This window comes from Oncorhynchus tshawytscha, linkage group LG16, assembly GCF_018296145.1.
Source record: "Oncorhynchus tshawytscha isolate Ot180627B linkage group LG16, Otsh_v2.0, whole genome shotgun sequence".
Classification (NCBI taxonomy): Eukaryota; Metazoa; Chordata; class Actinopteri; order Salmoniformes; family Salmonidae; genus Oncorhynchus; species Oncorhynchus tshawytscha.
This window is the reverse complement of record NC_056444.1, coordinates 82,093,881-82,110,128: the sequence shown is the minus strand read 5'-3', so window position 1 is coordinate 82,110,128 and position 16,248 is coordinate 82,093,881. Positions and strand designations below refer to the sequence as shown.

The following is a 16,248-nucleotide window of genomic DNA, read 5'->3' as shown; positions in this document are numbered from 1 at the left end:
ATGTCCATTTCTACTAGACTGACTAGCTGATGTCCATCTCTACTAGACTGACTAGCTGATGTCCATCTCCACTAGAGACTGACTAGCTGATGTCCATCTCTACTAGACTGACTAGCTGATGTCCATCTCCCGTAGAGACTGACTTGCTGATGTCCATCTCTACTAGACTGACTAGCTGATGTCCATCTCCACTAGAGACTGACTAGCTGATGTCCATCTCCACTAGAGACTGACTAGTTGATTTCCTCGAGACTGACTAGCTGATGTCCATCTCCACTAGAGACTGACTAGCTGATGTCCATCTCTAGTAGACTGACTAGCTGATGTCCATCTCCACTAGAGACTGACTAGCTGATGTCCATCTCCACTAGAGACTGACTAGCTGATGTCCATCTCCACTAGAGACTGACTAGCTGATGTCCATCTCCACTAGAGACTGACTAGCTGATGTCCATCTCCACTAGAGACTGACTAGCTGATGTCCATCTCCACTAGAGACTGACTAGCTGATGTCCATCTCCACTAGAGACTGACTAGCTGATGTCCATCTCTAGTAGACTGACTAGCTGATGTCCATCTCCACTAGAGACTGACTAGCTGATGTCCATCTCTAGTAGACTGACTAGCTGATGTCCATCTCTAGTAGACTGACTAGCTGATGTCCATCTCTAGTAGACTGACTAGCTGATGTCCATCTCTAGTAGACTGACTAGCTGATGTCCATCTCTAGTAGACGGACTAGCTGATGTCCATCTCCACTAGAGGACTGACTAGCTGATGTCCATCTCTAGTAGACTGACTAGCTGATGTCCATCTCCACTAGAGACTGACTAGCTGATGTCCATCTCTAGTAGAGACTGACTAGCTGATGTCCATCTCTAGTAGACTGACTAGCTGATGTCCATCTCTAGTAGACTGACTAGCTGATGTCCATCTCCACTAGAGGACTGACTAGCTGATGTCCATCCCTAGTAGACTGACTAGCTGATGTCCATCTCTAGTAGACTGACTAGCTGATGTCCATCTCTAGTAGACTGACTAGCTGATGTCCATCTCCACTAGAGACTGACTAGCTGATGTCCATCTCCACTAGAGACTGACTAGCTGATGTCCATCTCCACTAGAGACTGACTAGCTGATGTCCATCTCCACTAGAGACTGACTAGCTGATGTCCATCTCCACTAGAGACTGACTAGCTGATGTCCATCTCTAGTAGACTGACTAGCTGATGTCCATCTCCACTAGAGACTGACTAGCTGATGTCCATCTCTAGTAGACTGACTAGCTGATGTCCATCTCTAGTAGACTGACTAGCTGATGTCCATCTCTAGTAGACTGACTAGCTGATGTCCATCTCTAGTAGACTGACTAGCTGATGTCCATCTCCACTAGAGACTGACTAGCTGATGTCCATCTCCACTAGAGACTGACTAGCTGATGTCCATCTCTAGTAGACTGACTAGCTGATGTCCATCTCTAGTAGACTGACTAGCTGATGTCCATCTCTAGTAGACTGACTAGCTGATGTCCATCTCTAGTAGACTGACTAGCTGATGTCCATCTCCACTAGAGGACTGACTAGCTGATGTCCATCTCTAGTAGACTGACTAGCTGATGTCCATCTCCACTAGAGACTGACTAGCTGATGTCCATCTCTAGTAGAGACTGACTAGCTGATGTCCATCTCTAGTAGACTGACTAGCTGATGTCCATCTCTAGTAGACTGACCAGCTGATGTCCATCTCTAGTAGACTGACTAGCTGATGTCCATCTCTAGTAGACTGACTAGCTGATGTCCATCTCCACTAGAGGACTGACTAGCTGATGTCCATCCCTAGTAGACTGACTAGCTGATGTCCATCTCTAGTAGACTGACTAGCTGATGTCCATCTCTAGTAGACTGACTAGCTGATGTCCATCTCCACTAGAGACTGACTAGCTGATGTCCATCTCCACTAGAGACTGACTAGCTGATGTCCATCTCCACTAGAGACTGACTAGCTGATGTCCATCTCCACTAGAGACTGACTAGCTGATGTCCATCTCCACTAGAGACTGACTAGCTGATGTCCATCTCTAGTAGACTGACTAGCTGATGTCCATCTCCACTAGAGACTGACTAGCTGATGTCCATCTCTAGTAGACTGACTAGCTGATGTCCATCTCTAGTAGACTGACTAGCTGATGTCCATCTCTAGTAGACTGACTAGCTGATGTCCATCTCTAGTAGACTGACTAGCTGATGTCCATCTCCACTAGAGACTGACTAGCTGATGTCCATCTCCACACTAGAGACTGACTAGCTGATGTCCATCTCTAGTAGACTGACTAGCTGATGTCCATCTCTAGTAGACTGACTAGCTGATGTCCATCTCTAGTAGACTGACTAGCTGATGTCCATCTCTAGTAGACTGACTAGCTGATGTCCATCTCCACTAGAGGACTGACTAGCTGATGTCCATCTCTAGTAGACTGACTAGCTGATGTCCATCTCCACTAGAGACTGACTAGCTGATGTCCATCTCTAGTAGACTGACTAGCTGATGTCCATCTCTAGTAGACTGACTAGCTGATGTCCATCTCTAGTAGACTGACTAGCTGATGTCCATCTCTAGTAGACTGACTAGCTGATGTCCATCTCCAGTAGACTGACTAGCTGATGTCCATCTCTAGTAGACTGACTAGCTGATGTCCATCTCTAGTAGACTGACTAGCTGATGTCCATCTCTAGTAGACTGACTAGCTGATGTCCATCTCTAGTAGACTGACTAGCTGATGTCCATCTCTAGTAGACTGACTAGCTGATGTCCATCTCTAGTAGACTGACTAGCCGATGTCCATCTCTAGTAGACTGACTAGCCGATGTCCATCTCTAGTAGACTGACTAGCCGATGTCCATCTCTAGTAGACTGACAGCCGATGTCCATCTCTAGTAGACTGACTAGCCGATGTCCATCTCTAGTAGACTGACTAGCCGATGTCCATCTCTAGTAGACTGACTAGCCGATGTCCATCTCCACTAGAGGACTGACTAGCCGATGTCCATCCCTAGTAGACTGACTAGCCGATGTCCATCTCTAGTAGACTGACTAGCCGATGTCCATCTCTAGTAGACTGACTAGCCGATGTCCATCTCTAGTAGACTGACTAGCCGATGTCCATCTCTAGTAGACTGACATGTCCATCTCTAGTAGACTGACTAGCCGATGTCCATCTCTAGTAGACTGACTAGCCGATGTCCATCTCTAGTAGACTGACTAGCCGATGTCCATCTCTAGTAGACTGACTAGCCGATGTCCATCTCTAGTAGACTGACTAGCCGATGTCCATCTCTAGTAGACTGACTAGCCGATGTCCATCTCTAGTAGACTGACTAGCCGATGTCCATCTCTAGTAGACTGACTAGCCGATGTCCATCTCTAGTAGACTGACTAGCCGATGTCCATCTCTAGTAGACTGACTAGCCGATGTCCATCTCTAGTAGACTGACTAGCCGATGTCCATCTCTAGTAGACTGACCCATCTCTAGTAGACTGACTAGCCGATGTCCATCTCTAGTAGACTGACTAGCCGATGTCCATCTCTAGTAGACTGACTAGCCGATGTCCATCTCTAGTAGACTGACTAGCCGATGTCCATCTCTAGTAGACTGACTAGCCGATGTCCATCTCTAGTAGACTGACTAGCCGATGTCCATCTCTAGTAGACTGACTAGCCGATGTCCATCTCTAGTAGACTGACTAGCCGATGTCCATCTCTAGTAGACTGACTAGCCGATGTCCATCTCTAGTAGACTGACTAGCCGATGTCCATCTCTAGTAGACTGACTAGCCGATGTCCATCTCTAGTAGACTGACTAGCCGATGTCCATCTCTAGTAGACTGACTAGCCGATGTCCATCTCTAGTAGACTGACTAGCCGATGTCCATCTCCAGTAGAGGACTGACTAGCCGATGTCCATCTCCACTAGAGACTGACTAGCCGATGTCCATCTCCACTAGAGATTGACTAGCCGATGTCCATCTCCACTAGAGATTGACTAGCCGATGTCCATCTCCAGTAGAGGACTGACTAGCCGATGTCCATCTCCACTAGAGAATGACTAGCCGATGTCCATCTCCAGTAGAGGACTGACTAGCCGATGTCCATCTCCACTAGAGACTGACTAGCCGATGTCCATCTCCACTAGAGACTGACTAGCCGATGTCCATCTCCAGTAGAGGACTGACTAGCCGATGTCCATCTCCAGTAGAGGACTGACTAGCCGATGTCCATCTCCAGTAGAGGACTGACTAGCCGATGTCCATCTCCAGTAGAGGACTGACTAGCCGATGTCCATCTCCAGTAGAGGACTGACTAGCCGATGTCCATCTCCAGTAGAGGACTGACTAGCCGATGTCCATCTCCAGTAGAGGACTGACTAGCCGATGTCCATCTCCAGTAGAGGACTGACTAGCCGATGTCCATCTCCAGTAGAGGACTGACTAGCCGATGTCCATCTCCAGTAGAGGACTGACTAGCCGATGTCCATCTCCAGTAGAGGACTGACTAGCCGATGTCCATCTCCAGTAGAGGACTGACTAGCCGATGTCCATCTCCAGTAGAGGACTGACTAGCCGATGTCCATCTCCAGTAGAGGACTGACTAGCCGATGTCCATCTCCAGTAGAGGACTGACTAGCCGATGTCCATCTCCAGTAGAGGACTGACTAGCCGATGTCCATCTCCAGTAGAGGACTGACTAGCCGATGTCCATCTCCAGTAGAGGACTGACTAGCCGATGTCCATCTCCAGTAGAGGACTGACTAGCCGATGTCCATCTCCAGTAGAGGACTGACTAGCCGATGTCCATCTCCAGTAGAGGACTGACTAGCCGATGTCCATCTCCAGTAGAGGACTGACTAGCCGATGTCCATCTCCAGTAGAGGACTGACTAGCCGATGTCCATCTCCAGTAGAGGACTGACTAGCCGATGTCCATCTCCAGTAGAGGACTGACTAGCCGATGTCCATCTCCAGTAGAGGACTGACTAGCCGATGTCCATCTCCAGTAGAGGACTGACTAGCCGATGTCCATCTCCAGTAGAGGACTGACTAGCCGATGTCCATCTTTAGTAGATCAAGTTTGCCCTTTTAGTATCTAGAATCTATGTGTGTCAGGGTTTTATATTCCACTCAGTTACCACATTCGCCGCTATCACTAAGTTCTGTTCACCGTATGTTGCTGGGAATAAATAAAAAAATATTTATCTGTGATCACATTTTATTCTCTACTAACCTGTATTCAATCATTTTAAAGAAAGAAATGACAGAAATTCTGTTTGATACAGAAACATTTATTTTAAAGTTGGGAGATTCATAGGAATGACTCAAAATGGCTGGATAGAAAATATGTGAAGAGTTACTGTCTCGCTGAAAAGTATTTACTTGTAGACTGCATCCTATTTATTCCCACTACAAAAGTAGTGCACTATATAGGGAATAGGGTGCCATATGGGACGCGGCATGTGCTCAATAAACATTCTTGTGTGACCAAAGTGATCTCTGATAAAAAAACAGACAAGTGTATGGTAACGTCAAAGTGAGTATTACAAATGATACTGCAAGTGTAGAAACATGTACTCGTGACGTCACCATAAGACAATTAACAGAACCACCTCCCACACTGAACATTTGAATGACAATACACGTGTCACAGCAATTGCATTTGTATAATAGTGCGAATGGAAGCATTAACAGGTCAAAATGCTAAGGCACTTCATTTTCAACTTTAATGCCATTTAGAACCTTGGAATTTAGAACTGTAATGCCATTTAGAACCTTGGAATTTAGAACTTTAATGTCATTTAAAACAACCAAAAATAACAATTGATTTTCATGTTCAAGAAGAAAGCTTAACTTGTGTTTTTGATTCAATTAGACCATGCCCATTTCAAGCTTATCTTCCAAATAAATAGTTTTTCACAATAGTTAGGCAAGAGTCCTTGTTGCTGATGTGTAGTATACCCCCCCCTGCCAGGATGCAGAGAGAATACGAGGATACTGCGTATGGCTGACTAAGCCAGACTATACAACTAGATAGCACATTGCGTCAGGACATTTACACAAATAGCCATTACCAAATCATAATACACTACATGACCAAAAGTATGTGGACACCTGTTTGTCGAATATCTCTTTCCAATATCACGGATATTAATATGGAGTTGGTCCTCCCTTTGCTGCTATAACAGCCTCCACTCTTCTGGGAAGGCTTTCCACAAGATGTTGGAACATTTCTGCAGGGACTTGCTTCCATTCAACCACAAGGATTAGTGAGGTTGGGCGATTAGGCCTTGCTCGCAGTCGGCGTCATCCCAAAGGTGTTCGATGTGGTTGGTCAGGGCTGTGTAGGCCAGTCAAGTTCTTCCACACCCATGTCGACAAACCATTTCTGTATGGACCTCGCTTGGTGCACAGGGGCATTGTCATGTTGAAACAGGTAAGGGCCTTCCCCAAACTGTTGCCACAAAGTTGGAAACACAGAATGATCTAGAATATCATTGTATGCTGTAGTGTAAAGATTTCCCTTCACCGTAATTAAGGGGACTAGAACCATGAAAAACAGCCCCTGACAATTATTCCTCGTCCACCAAACTTTACAGTTGGCACTATGCATTGGGGCAGGTAGCGATCTGGCATCCGCCAAACCCAGATGGTGAAGTGTGATTCATCACTTCAGAGAACTGATTTCCACTGCTTCAGTCCAATGGCAGTGAGCTTTATACTTGTGTGTGGCTGCTCGGCCATGGAAACCAATTTCAAGAAGCTCCTGACGAACTGTTCTTGTGCTGACATTGCTTCCAGAGGCAGTTTGGAACTCGATAGTGAGTGTTGCAACCGAGGACAGACGATTTTTACACTCTAGGCGCTTCAGCACTCAGGTCCCGTTCTGTGAGCTTGTGTAGCCTAACACTTTGTGGCTGAGCCGTTGTTGTTGCTCCTAGACGTTTCCACTTCATAATAACAGCACTTTTAGTTAACTGGGGCAGCACTAGCAGGGCAAAAATTTGAGGAAATGATGTTGAAAGTGGCCATTCTACTGTTTGTCTATGGAGATTGCATGGCTGTGTGCTCAATTTTATACCCGTCAGCAACAAATAGCCTAATCCAACAATTTGAAGGGGTGACCACATACTTTTGTGTATTTCTGATTTGATACTAACATATATGTATATATGTGTATATATATATATGTATATATATGTGGTAGATGTATTTACTATGAGCTGTGGACACTACATTTTTTGGGAGATGATGAAGATAGTGATGACACTTTCTCACAGTACTATTACCCATAGTAGAAGCACCCTATTTTGGTAACATAGTTGTATGATAACAGAATACTATACATCATCTAGTAACTAAATACAAGTCTGGACGGAAGGAAATGTTCTGGCTTTCCTTTGGCAGAATCCAATGTCAGTCACCTTTTTATATAAACCACAAGCACAAAGAATGACAGGCATGGGATTTCCATAATTCATCTGTCAAAATATGAACACTGGGACGTATTCATTCACACTGTAGCAAAACGTTTTAAAACGTTGTCCAACAGAAAATGTGTGATTTTATTATTGGACGAGTTAAAAAAAATGTTTTACTTCCATTTTGGACTGTTTTCTTTAAAATGTTCTGCCTAATGAACTTATCCCATATTTTGTAAAAATGTGATCATTGGATTCTGTTAAAGGGGCTACTCTCTACGGACTCCATGTTGATAAATATGAAGTAGAGGAACCCGGCTACGATCAGGAAGACCAGAAACTGGATCCAGAGAGGGACCAGTCTCCCAGAACTCTCTGTTTTTTCCTCCTTTACAACGACACCTCCAGACTTCACCACAGGCGTTGGTTTGGAGTAGGATGAGTATGATGGTGTGTTGTAGACATGGGGCCTGAAAACGGGGGGGGGTGTTAGTCTCACATGACTATATTCAGGTATGTGATCAGAACATAGAAAAGCAGTTTCCATGTACACTGAGTATACCAAACATTATGAACAACTTCCTAATATTAGGTTGTACCCCTCCCGTCAGAACAGCCTCAATTCGTCAGGGACATGGACTCTACAAGGTGTCAAAAGCTTTCCACCAGGATGCTGGTCCATGTTGACTGCAGTGGAGGCGGCTGAGAGGAGGACGGCTCATAATAATGGCTGGAACGGCGCAAATGGCATCAAATGCATGGAAACCATGTATTTGATATCATCCCACTTATTCTGCTCCAGCCATTACCGCGAGCCCGTCCTCCCGATTAAGGTGCCAACAACCTCCTGTGGTTGACTGCAATGCTTCCTCACAGTTGTGTCAAGTTGGCTGGATGTCCTTTGGGTGGTGGACCATTCTTGATACACACAGGAAACGGTTGAGTGTGGAAAAACAACCACAGCGTTGCAGTCCTGATAAACCGGTGCGCCTGGCACCTACTACCATACCCCGTTCAAGGGCACTTTAATATTTTGTCTTGACCCTTCACCCTCTGAATGATACACAATCCATGTCTCATTTAATCTCAAAGCTTAAAAATCCTTCTTTAACCCGTCTCCTCCCCTTCATCTACACTGATTGAAGTGGATTTAACAGGGGACATCAATAAAGGATGATAGATTGACTAGGTGAATGCTGTCATGGAAAGAGTGTCCTTAATGTTTTGCTCAGTGTATATACAGTGCCTTCAGAAAGTATTCACACCCCCTTGACTTTCCCCACATTTTCTTGTGTTACAGCCTGAATTTAAAATGGATTCCATTGAGATGTGTCACTGGCCTACACACAATACCACATGTGAGGGTGGAATGTTTTTTTATATATATATATATATATATATTTTTTTTTTTCCCCAAATAATAAAGGAGAAGCTGAAATATCTTTAGTCAATAAGTATTCAAGCCTAAATCAGTTCAGGAGTAAAAATGTGCTTAACAAGTCACATAAGCTGCATGGACTTACTATGTGCAGTAAGTGTTGAACATGATTTTTGAATGACTACCTCATCTCTGTACCCCACACATACAGATAAGTGTAAGGTCCCTCAGTCGAGAAGTGAATTTCAAAACACAGATTCAACCACAAAGACCAGGGAGGTTTTCCAATGCCTCACAGAGAAGGACACCTATTGCTAGATGGGTACACATTTTTTTTTTTAAAGCAGACATTGAATATCCCCTTTGAGCATGGTGAAGTTATTTATTACACTTTGGATGTATCAATACACCCAGTCACTACAAAGATACAGGCATCCTTCCTAACTCAGTTGCCGGAGAGGAAGGAAACCACAAAGGGATTTAACCATTAGACCAATGGTGACTTTAAAACAGAGTTTAATGGCTGTGATAGGAGAAAACTGAGGATAGATCAACAATACTAACCTAATTCACTGTGAAAAGAAGGAAGCCTGTACAGAATATAAAACTTTCCAAAACACATTGAGTACCATTCTCCATATTTTCAAGCATAGTGGTGGCTGCATCATATTATAGGTATGGTTGTAATCGTTAAGGATGGGGGAGTTTTTTACATTTTTATAAAAATGTTTACTGAATGGCGCTAAGTACAGGCAAAACTAGAGGACAACCTGGTTTCAGTTTGCTATCCACTGGGAGACTAATTCACCTTTTAGCAAGACAACCTGAATCAAGGCTAAATCTACACTGGAGTTGCTTACCAAGAAGAAAGTGAATATTCCTGAGTGGCCAAGTTACAGTTTTGACTTAAATCTGCTTAAAATCTTAAAATCTATGGCAAGACTTAAATGGTTGCCTAGCAATGATCAACAACTAATTTGACAGAGCTTAAAGAATTTTGAAAAGAATAATGGGAAAACATTGTACAATCAAGGTGTGCAAAGAGCTTAAGACTTACCCAGAAAGACTCACAGCTGTAATCGCTGCCACAGGTGATTCTAACATGTATTGACTCAGGGGTGTGAATACTTATGTAAATTAGATTTCTGTATTTAATTTAATACATTTGCAAAAATGGCTTAAAACGTGTTTACACTTTGTCATTATGGGGTATCGTGTGTGTATATGGGTGAGGAAAAAACAAAACAAATATTGAATCCATTTTGAATTCAGGCTGTAACACAACAATGTGGAATAAGTCGAGGGGTTTGAATACTTTCTGAAGGCACGGAATATGAATGGAGGATAAATGTCAGAAAAGTAGGAATCACACATCCCTGAACATTAGCATAGATGCAGTATCTGTTTGTCAAGTATTGCCAACTCCTATGGTTCTCGTCGGCATGACAACGACCATAGGACTTGGCATAGACAGCATTAAAAAAAACAACTGATCTGGGACCAAGCTATGAAAACATTATTATACATAATTAATTAGAAATCTTTCAAAACAAGAGACTCACTCATCAACGTATTGCCTTCCACTGCTGTACTCTGGTCTTGATCTCGAATAGAGTTTTCTGCAAAGGAGAGAGAAACAAGGGGATTCGTTTTTTATTGGTCCACTTTAAAATCAACTGACCATAAAAAAAAAAAACACTGGATAACAAAAAATCTGTAAACAAACGTACTCATCCACAAAGTCCATCTCACTATACTCTGGTCTTGACCTCATGTAGGGTTTTCCATCTCCTGAAGGTCCTTCGCTTATAACCTGCAAATATGAGAAACAGAATAAAATTGATGGTAAGACTGTTTGATTTTCCAGCTATAAGATGTGTTTATTTTTAATTTAACTAGGCAAGTCAGTTAAGAACAAATTCATATTTACAATGTAGAAGCAACTGTGAACTAATGAATCAACCCAAGGTTGGATACTTACTGGTGTCCGATAGGTAACGTAAGTGACTTCTTCCTCTGAAATGAAGAAAGAAAAACTGTCTCTGTGCCCTTGAGCAAGGCACTTAACCCTCATTGCTCATGTAAGTCACTGGATAAAAGCCTCTGCTAAACGACAAAAAATATAATTCCTGATTTCCACTTAGCTCAGTCTAAAGATAGTATATGTATACATAATGTAGCATTGTGTTATCATGCATGTATAACTTACGCTCTTCTCTGTAGAAGGTTTTGTCTGAGGATGGTTTTGTGACTTTCTTGTCTTTGGCCATGGCCTCTTTTAGCTTCTTTTCATACAGGGGTCTTGTAGTGTCTCCAAAAATGCAGAAATGTTAGACGTGGCTCAGTAATGCAATGAAACCATTGCTACATGACTATTATAATATCCTCAATACATTTGAGACTGTCTGGTCATAAACATAACGTTAGTCTATTTATTAGGCAGGCCTACACAGTAGGCTAGGAATTATTAGCTACAGTAGCTTGCTAAAACATTATTCAGCTATGGGCTGGGTAAGCTTAGCTAGCTATCGTTAACGTTAAAAAATGAAAGCATGACTTACCAACGATAGGCCCGTGCTTAATTCCATACTCGTCCAACAGTTCCCTGATTTCTTGGTCAGACTTACTTCTCAGTGTGGCCATACTGTCGCCTATATATTTTGCTCTTTGATTGCAACGGAAAATTACTCGTGTTGACTGGCTACATTAACTACAGTTTAATTTGCAAAAATCAACAATGTTCTGGCACCACCCACTTCCACACATTGCTACCATAGAAATATTATGAATAGAACGGACTTGGACCCTCTAACCACAAAGTTTCTAAAAACCCAGAGGGGTAACATCGCGAGACTTCCGGGGAACGCTTTTGAAAATGGAAACAAACAGTTTTTCATTTTCGTCAAACGAGATTTTAATCGAAGGAGTGCGTTTGAATTGACGGTTGGCACATGCGCAGTTCGGTGCGAGACGACCGTTAGACCCGACGACGTGTTTCTAACGCATGAGATTAGCTAGCTAACATCGGCTACAAGTGTCATCGGGGATTTATATTTGGATAAAATAAGAATGTAAATTGTTGATCTGTATTTTGAATTTTTTTAAAGAAATAGAAACAATCTATTTGGATAAGTAGTTTTGGCCCCTCTTCATACTGTACTGTCTTTGGTACTACCCTGGCAGTTTGACTGGTACACTCGCAATGGCTGCCTGTTATTGTGATGCGATAATTTCCATGGTAATGTAGAGTTGTTCATTTACATTATATTACCTGATGTGGCTCATGCAATAGAATGTACGTATTGTAATGTCAATTGAGTTGGATCAACAAATCCACAGCATAAGTAAGCATTTCACTGTTAGTCTACACCTGTTGTTTACAAAGCATGTGACAAATAAAATTAATTTGATTTATATTGATGGGTGCACTTCCTGCTTTTACTTCCTGCTTTGCTCCTATGGGTGGGTACACTCCCAATGACCACCAGTCCGCTCATTATACCGTCATTGACTTGAATGGCGGATGTCCGTTTGATTTATTCTATTTATATGATTGTTACAACGTTGCTTCAGGTTCCTCTTTAAAAAATCATTCACCCGTGACAGCAGCTTCTTAGGTATATCTTACGCTCTAGCAAAAGTCACATAGTACCAGAGAATTTAGACAATAAGGCTTATATTTGTGTGGAAAAGCCAAGCTTTCTGGTATCTGTGATGTAAAACAATATATAAAATGCTGAACCTTAAAGTTAAATAGGAATATAAATAGACCCCTTTTTATTATCCATCAAAACAGATGAAGACATTATGAAAATAAAAGTGACAGCAACTACAGTATAAGGAGAGAGTATTTTCCTTACAAGTAAGCATTTTCTACTTAGCTGCTGCTACTTTATTATGTAATTATTTTCAGGCATAGGCATATTGACAATACAGTACAGACGTTTGCAAAAACTGTATTTGGTCCAGATCACCAGTCCAAGTTCTTTAGGTCTGTTGTCCACCAGAATGTCAAAAGTCCAATCAATGTCAAAAGGGCCATCTTCAGCAGGAACTTCAGCACCCTCAGACACTACACAAACACAGTGTGTCAGAGGAATCCCATCAATTTCATGAAGCCCTTTTTTTACAGAAAGTTGTGGGGTAAAGACTTACCCAGTCTCTCTTGCTGTGTGTCCGAGTTATTTTGCTGAGATCTTGTAGTTCTCCTTGTGGCTTCTGACTCCCCTGAGTCTCAGGCTCACGCTGCTCCTGAAATAGACACACTGCATTGTCATGTGCTGCTGGTGGCTAAGCGAGAGAGAGAGAGAGAGAGAGAGAGAGAGAGAGAGCTCTCACTTCAAGCCTTGCTGTAGAATCCAGGTCCTCATCTCCGTCAGATGCGCCGTCGACCAAATCCGTGTCACTGCTGCTAAGAACGCAGTAGACAGACAGTAATATAGGAAATTATTTCACTTATCTATCTACCACAGTGACAGTACAAATGACATGTCTTGTGCAAGTAGAAATAAGCATTTCCTGGTTGGCGGGTGTCTTGAGTAATTTTATGTAGGCAATTTCTCTTACCTGTCTGTATATTCAATGACTTGAGGCAGGGGATCCATGCAGAACTGAACTCTAGGCTTCCTCCTTGAAAAAGCACCTTCTGTTTCCATGGCCTCCTCCTCTTCGTCATTATAAAACTTGTAGAATGCCTCGATTCTCACTCTCTCTTGTTTCCAACTCCTCTCCTCCTCTTCTTCATCATCTGCAAATTGTTCCTCTCCGACTGTGATTCCGCTCCCCTCGTACTGGTAATCTAGAATGAAACCACTCCTGTCCACGTTATTATCCCCTGTGTCCCAGTTTATATTGGTGTGAAGGTGGTTCTCCAACTTTCCTTCTAGCTCCGGCGGGATTTCTCGAAGATACTCCTCTTTACCCCAAATCCAAGTCTCCCCTTTGTCCTTTCTTAGTTCAGTCTCCAATGTACAAAATTCTCCCGGAAAATGATCCTCAGAGTCAGATGATGACATGTTGCCTGGACTCCTCTTACCCCTGTCACACCTGGTTACGTCTGCTGTACTGAGTCCAGCCTCACTGTGAAGGGTAAAAGTGGGGACAGAGATGGTGTCTGAAAGATGCAGGTCGGCAACACTCTGCTTGGAGATGTTCTCCTCTCCACCCTCCCAGTCAGGTAGAGGTAAAACATCAGATCTGCAGTCTCTCTGAGGAAGACCCTGGTATCTTGGCAGGGCTGGGTGTTCTTCATTATCCTTCTCATCATCACTGGAGCCATCACTGGAGCTATCAGTGGAGCTATCACTGGAACTATCACTGGAGCTATCAGCTTCAAGATTGTCTTCAATAATCTTGCTCATGCTAATGTCAATATTGATATTACACATTGCACAATCTGCAAAATCTTGTTTGCCTTCTACGCTCAGAGAGATAGCAGGTCTCACATCAACCTTTTCATCTTCCTCTCCCTGTACATGGCTATCCTTCTGCTCGGTTATCTCTCTCTCTGGGTCGACATTCTCGTCTATCTTTAAATGACCCTCAGAGGGACTAGACAGTGTGCTCCCATTTTTGTTTCGCTCTCTCCCTTTCCCTCCATCCTTGTCGTATTCACTTGGAAAGAAGTCAGAGGGGTAATCTGCAAAGCTTTCACCTGCCTCTTGGTGGTCATCCCCTAGGAAGTCCTTAATTTTCGCCTCATGCGGGTGTTCCACAAAGGTATTGACCATAATAGATTGCAGATTCTGTGTTGCTGCGGGATCCGGACAATCAGAAACAATCTCTGGAGCTCCAGGTTCCTCTTGCTCTTCTTCCTCTTCATTCTCCTGGGGAAAATGTGGGGAGAGTAAGTTCACTCCTTTCTTTCCCTCTTCTCTCTGGTTTTCAGGGATAGAGCTTGTCAGGACCTCCAGGTCTGAATCAGATGATTTCTCTTGGTTTTCTTCAGCTGCCGGTCTCTCCTCTTCTTCAATCCCTTCACTTATATGTGCTGTGATCTCCATGGTGACATCTTCAGTAACACCCTCAAAACAACTCACATCGCTGTTCTCGTAAGTACCTTGCTCTATGTTTCTGATGTTGGGGTTTTCCCTCTCCTCTTGGGCAAAAGGTTGTCCTGTAGTTACGATATTTTCTATATTCTCTTCGTCGCAGTGAACAACCACAGACCTACCCCCTGGGGAGCCAATGTTCTCTATTCCTGTGTCCTCTTCTTCTCCTGAGGTGATCTCCTCTTCATCTTCCTCCTCCTCTTCCTTGCCCTCCTCTTCCTCCTCCTCTTCCTTGCCCTCCTCCTCCTCTTCCTCCTCCTTGCCCTCCTCTTCCTCCTCCTTGCCCTCCTCCTCCTCTTCTTCTTCCTCCTTGCCCTCCTCTTCCTCCTCCTCCCACTTCTCCTCATCATCAATATGTTGTGTATCCTCTTCAGTCAAACTCACATCATATGTCTTCACTGAGATAGGGTCAGGTACAGTTCCAGTTTCTCCACCAGGCTCTTCCTCTTCCTGTCCTTCATCCACATCTTCCTCTTCCTCTCTCAGCACTGGTAATCTTCCAGAGGACATTTCTGTCTTGGCTTCGTCAAAATCAAGAGGCTCAAAGTCGAACCCTCCTTCAGGGAAAGATGGGAGGGATGTGTCTGCAACAACATCAACATGGCGAATAATGACAGAAAACCCAAGCAATAATATATTTCTTGTAACTTTCAGGAAATGATTGTACTAAATGTCAGTGAAGTTGCAGTGCTCTAGCTTCAACCTGCATAATGCTTACCTGAAAATGCATCCGTTAACAAATCAGCAAAGTTCTGTTCCATCTTCCCTAGGTAATAGGTAAAGTCAAACTATATGTCATAAGATTTCTGTGCCTTTTAAGTTAGTCAATTTACCAAGAGACACGTTTCGGCAACATTTGAAAGCATCTTTTACAATAAAATTCTTCTGATTTCTGACAGGAAGTGTGTTAGGTTTCTCGTCTGTTATTGCTTCAACTAGCTTCCTGTCAGAATAGGGGATGCAGAAATATATCAAAACACATCGACAAGTAGTGACAGTCAGGACAAAGAGAACAACAAAATAATTTAAAAAAATATGCAAATTGAAATGACACAAAACCCAATTCTGTTAAAGGCTTTGGTTGTTCATAAATAAAGTCACATAGGAAGATGTTGATGTACTCACCGTAGATTTAGCACATAAGCCGTGCTGTGGTTTTACTTTCTGATGTCTAACACAAGACCCAGCCCTCCCTCCCTCAGAGATGTAGGCTACCACTTCCACCCTGCCTGTGTCTGGCTCTATCAAATTAAGCATCGTCTGTATAGGACAGGCCCTAATTTATACTGAACAAAAATATAAACGCAACATGTAATGTGTTGATCCGATGTTTCGTGAGCTTAAATAAAACATCC

At 43.2% G+C, this 16,248-nt stretch overlaps 2 protein-coding genes across 6 annotated transcripts; both read right to left on the bottom strand.

Annotated features, from left to right (window-relative positions):
- Positions 1–7,007: 7,007 nt before the first annotated feature.
- Positions 7,008–11,762, bottom strand: LOC112216428 (emerin). The gene is made up of 6 exons (XM_042299782.1): positions 11,405–11,762; positions 11,053–11,154; positions 10,825–10,859; positions 10,574–10,656; positions 10,406–10,462; positions 7,008–7,935 (listed from the first exon to the last, which is right to left on the bottom strand). The coding sequence occupies exons 1-6, from the start codon at positions 11,484–11,486 to the stop codon at positions 7,713–7,715; spliced, it is 582 nt and encodes a 193-aa protein (XP_042155716.1). The 5' UTR covers positions 11,487–11,762; the 3' UTR covers positions 7,008–7,712.
- Positions 11,763–12,586: 824 nt separating this feature from the next.
- Positions 12,587–16,096, bottom strand: LOC112216427 (FK506-binding protein 5). Of its 5 annotated transcripts, none has more exons than XM_042299779.1 (6): positions 16,019–16,080; positions 15,612–15,659; positions 13,410–15,477; positions 13,182–13,254; positions 12,999–13,094; positions 12,587–12,915 (listed from the first exon to the last, which is right to left on the bottom strand). In XM_042299779.1, exons 2-6 carry the CDS (start codon positions 15,652–15,654, stop codon positions 12,814–12,816), a joined length of 2,382 nt encoding a protein of 793 aa, XP_042155713.1. In that variant the 5' UTR covers positions 15,655–15,659; positions 16,019–16,080; the 3' UTR covers positions 12,587–12,813. The 5 variants fall into 5 exon arrangements, with proteins under 5 accessions (XP_042155713.1, XP_042155714.1, XP_042155712.1 ...); XM_042299780.1 differs by having other exon boundaries at positions 15,612–15,654; positions 16,019–16,075; XM_042299778.1 differs by having other exon boundaries at positions 15,612–15,836; positions 16,019–16,074.
- Positions 16,097–16,248: the final 152 nt, after the last annotated feature.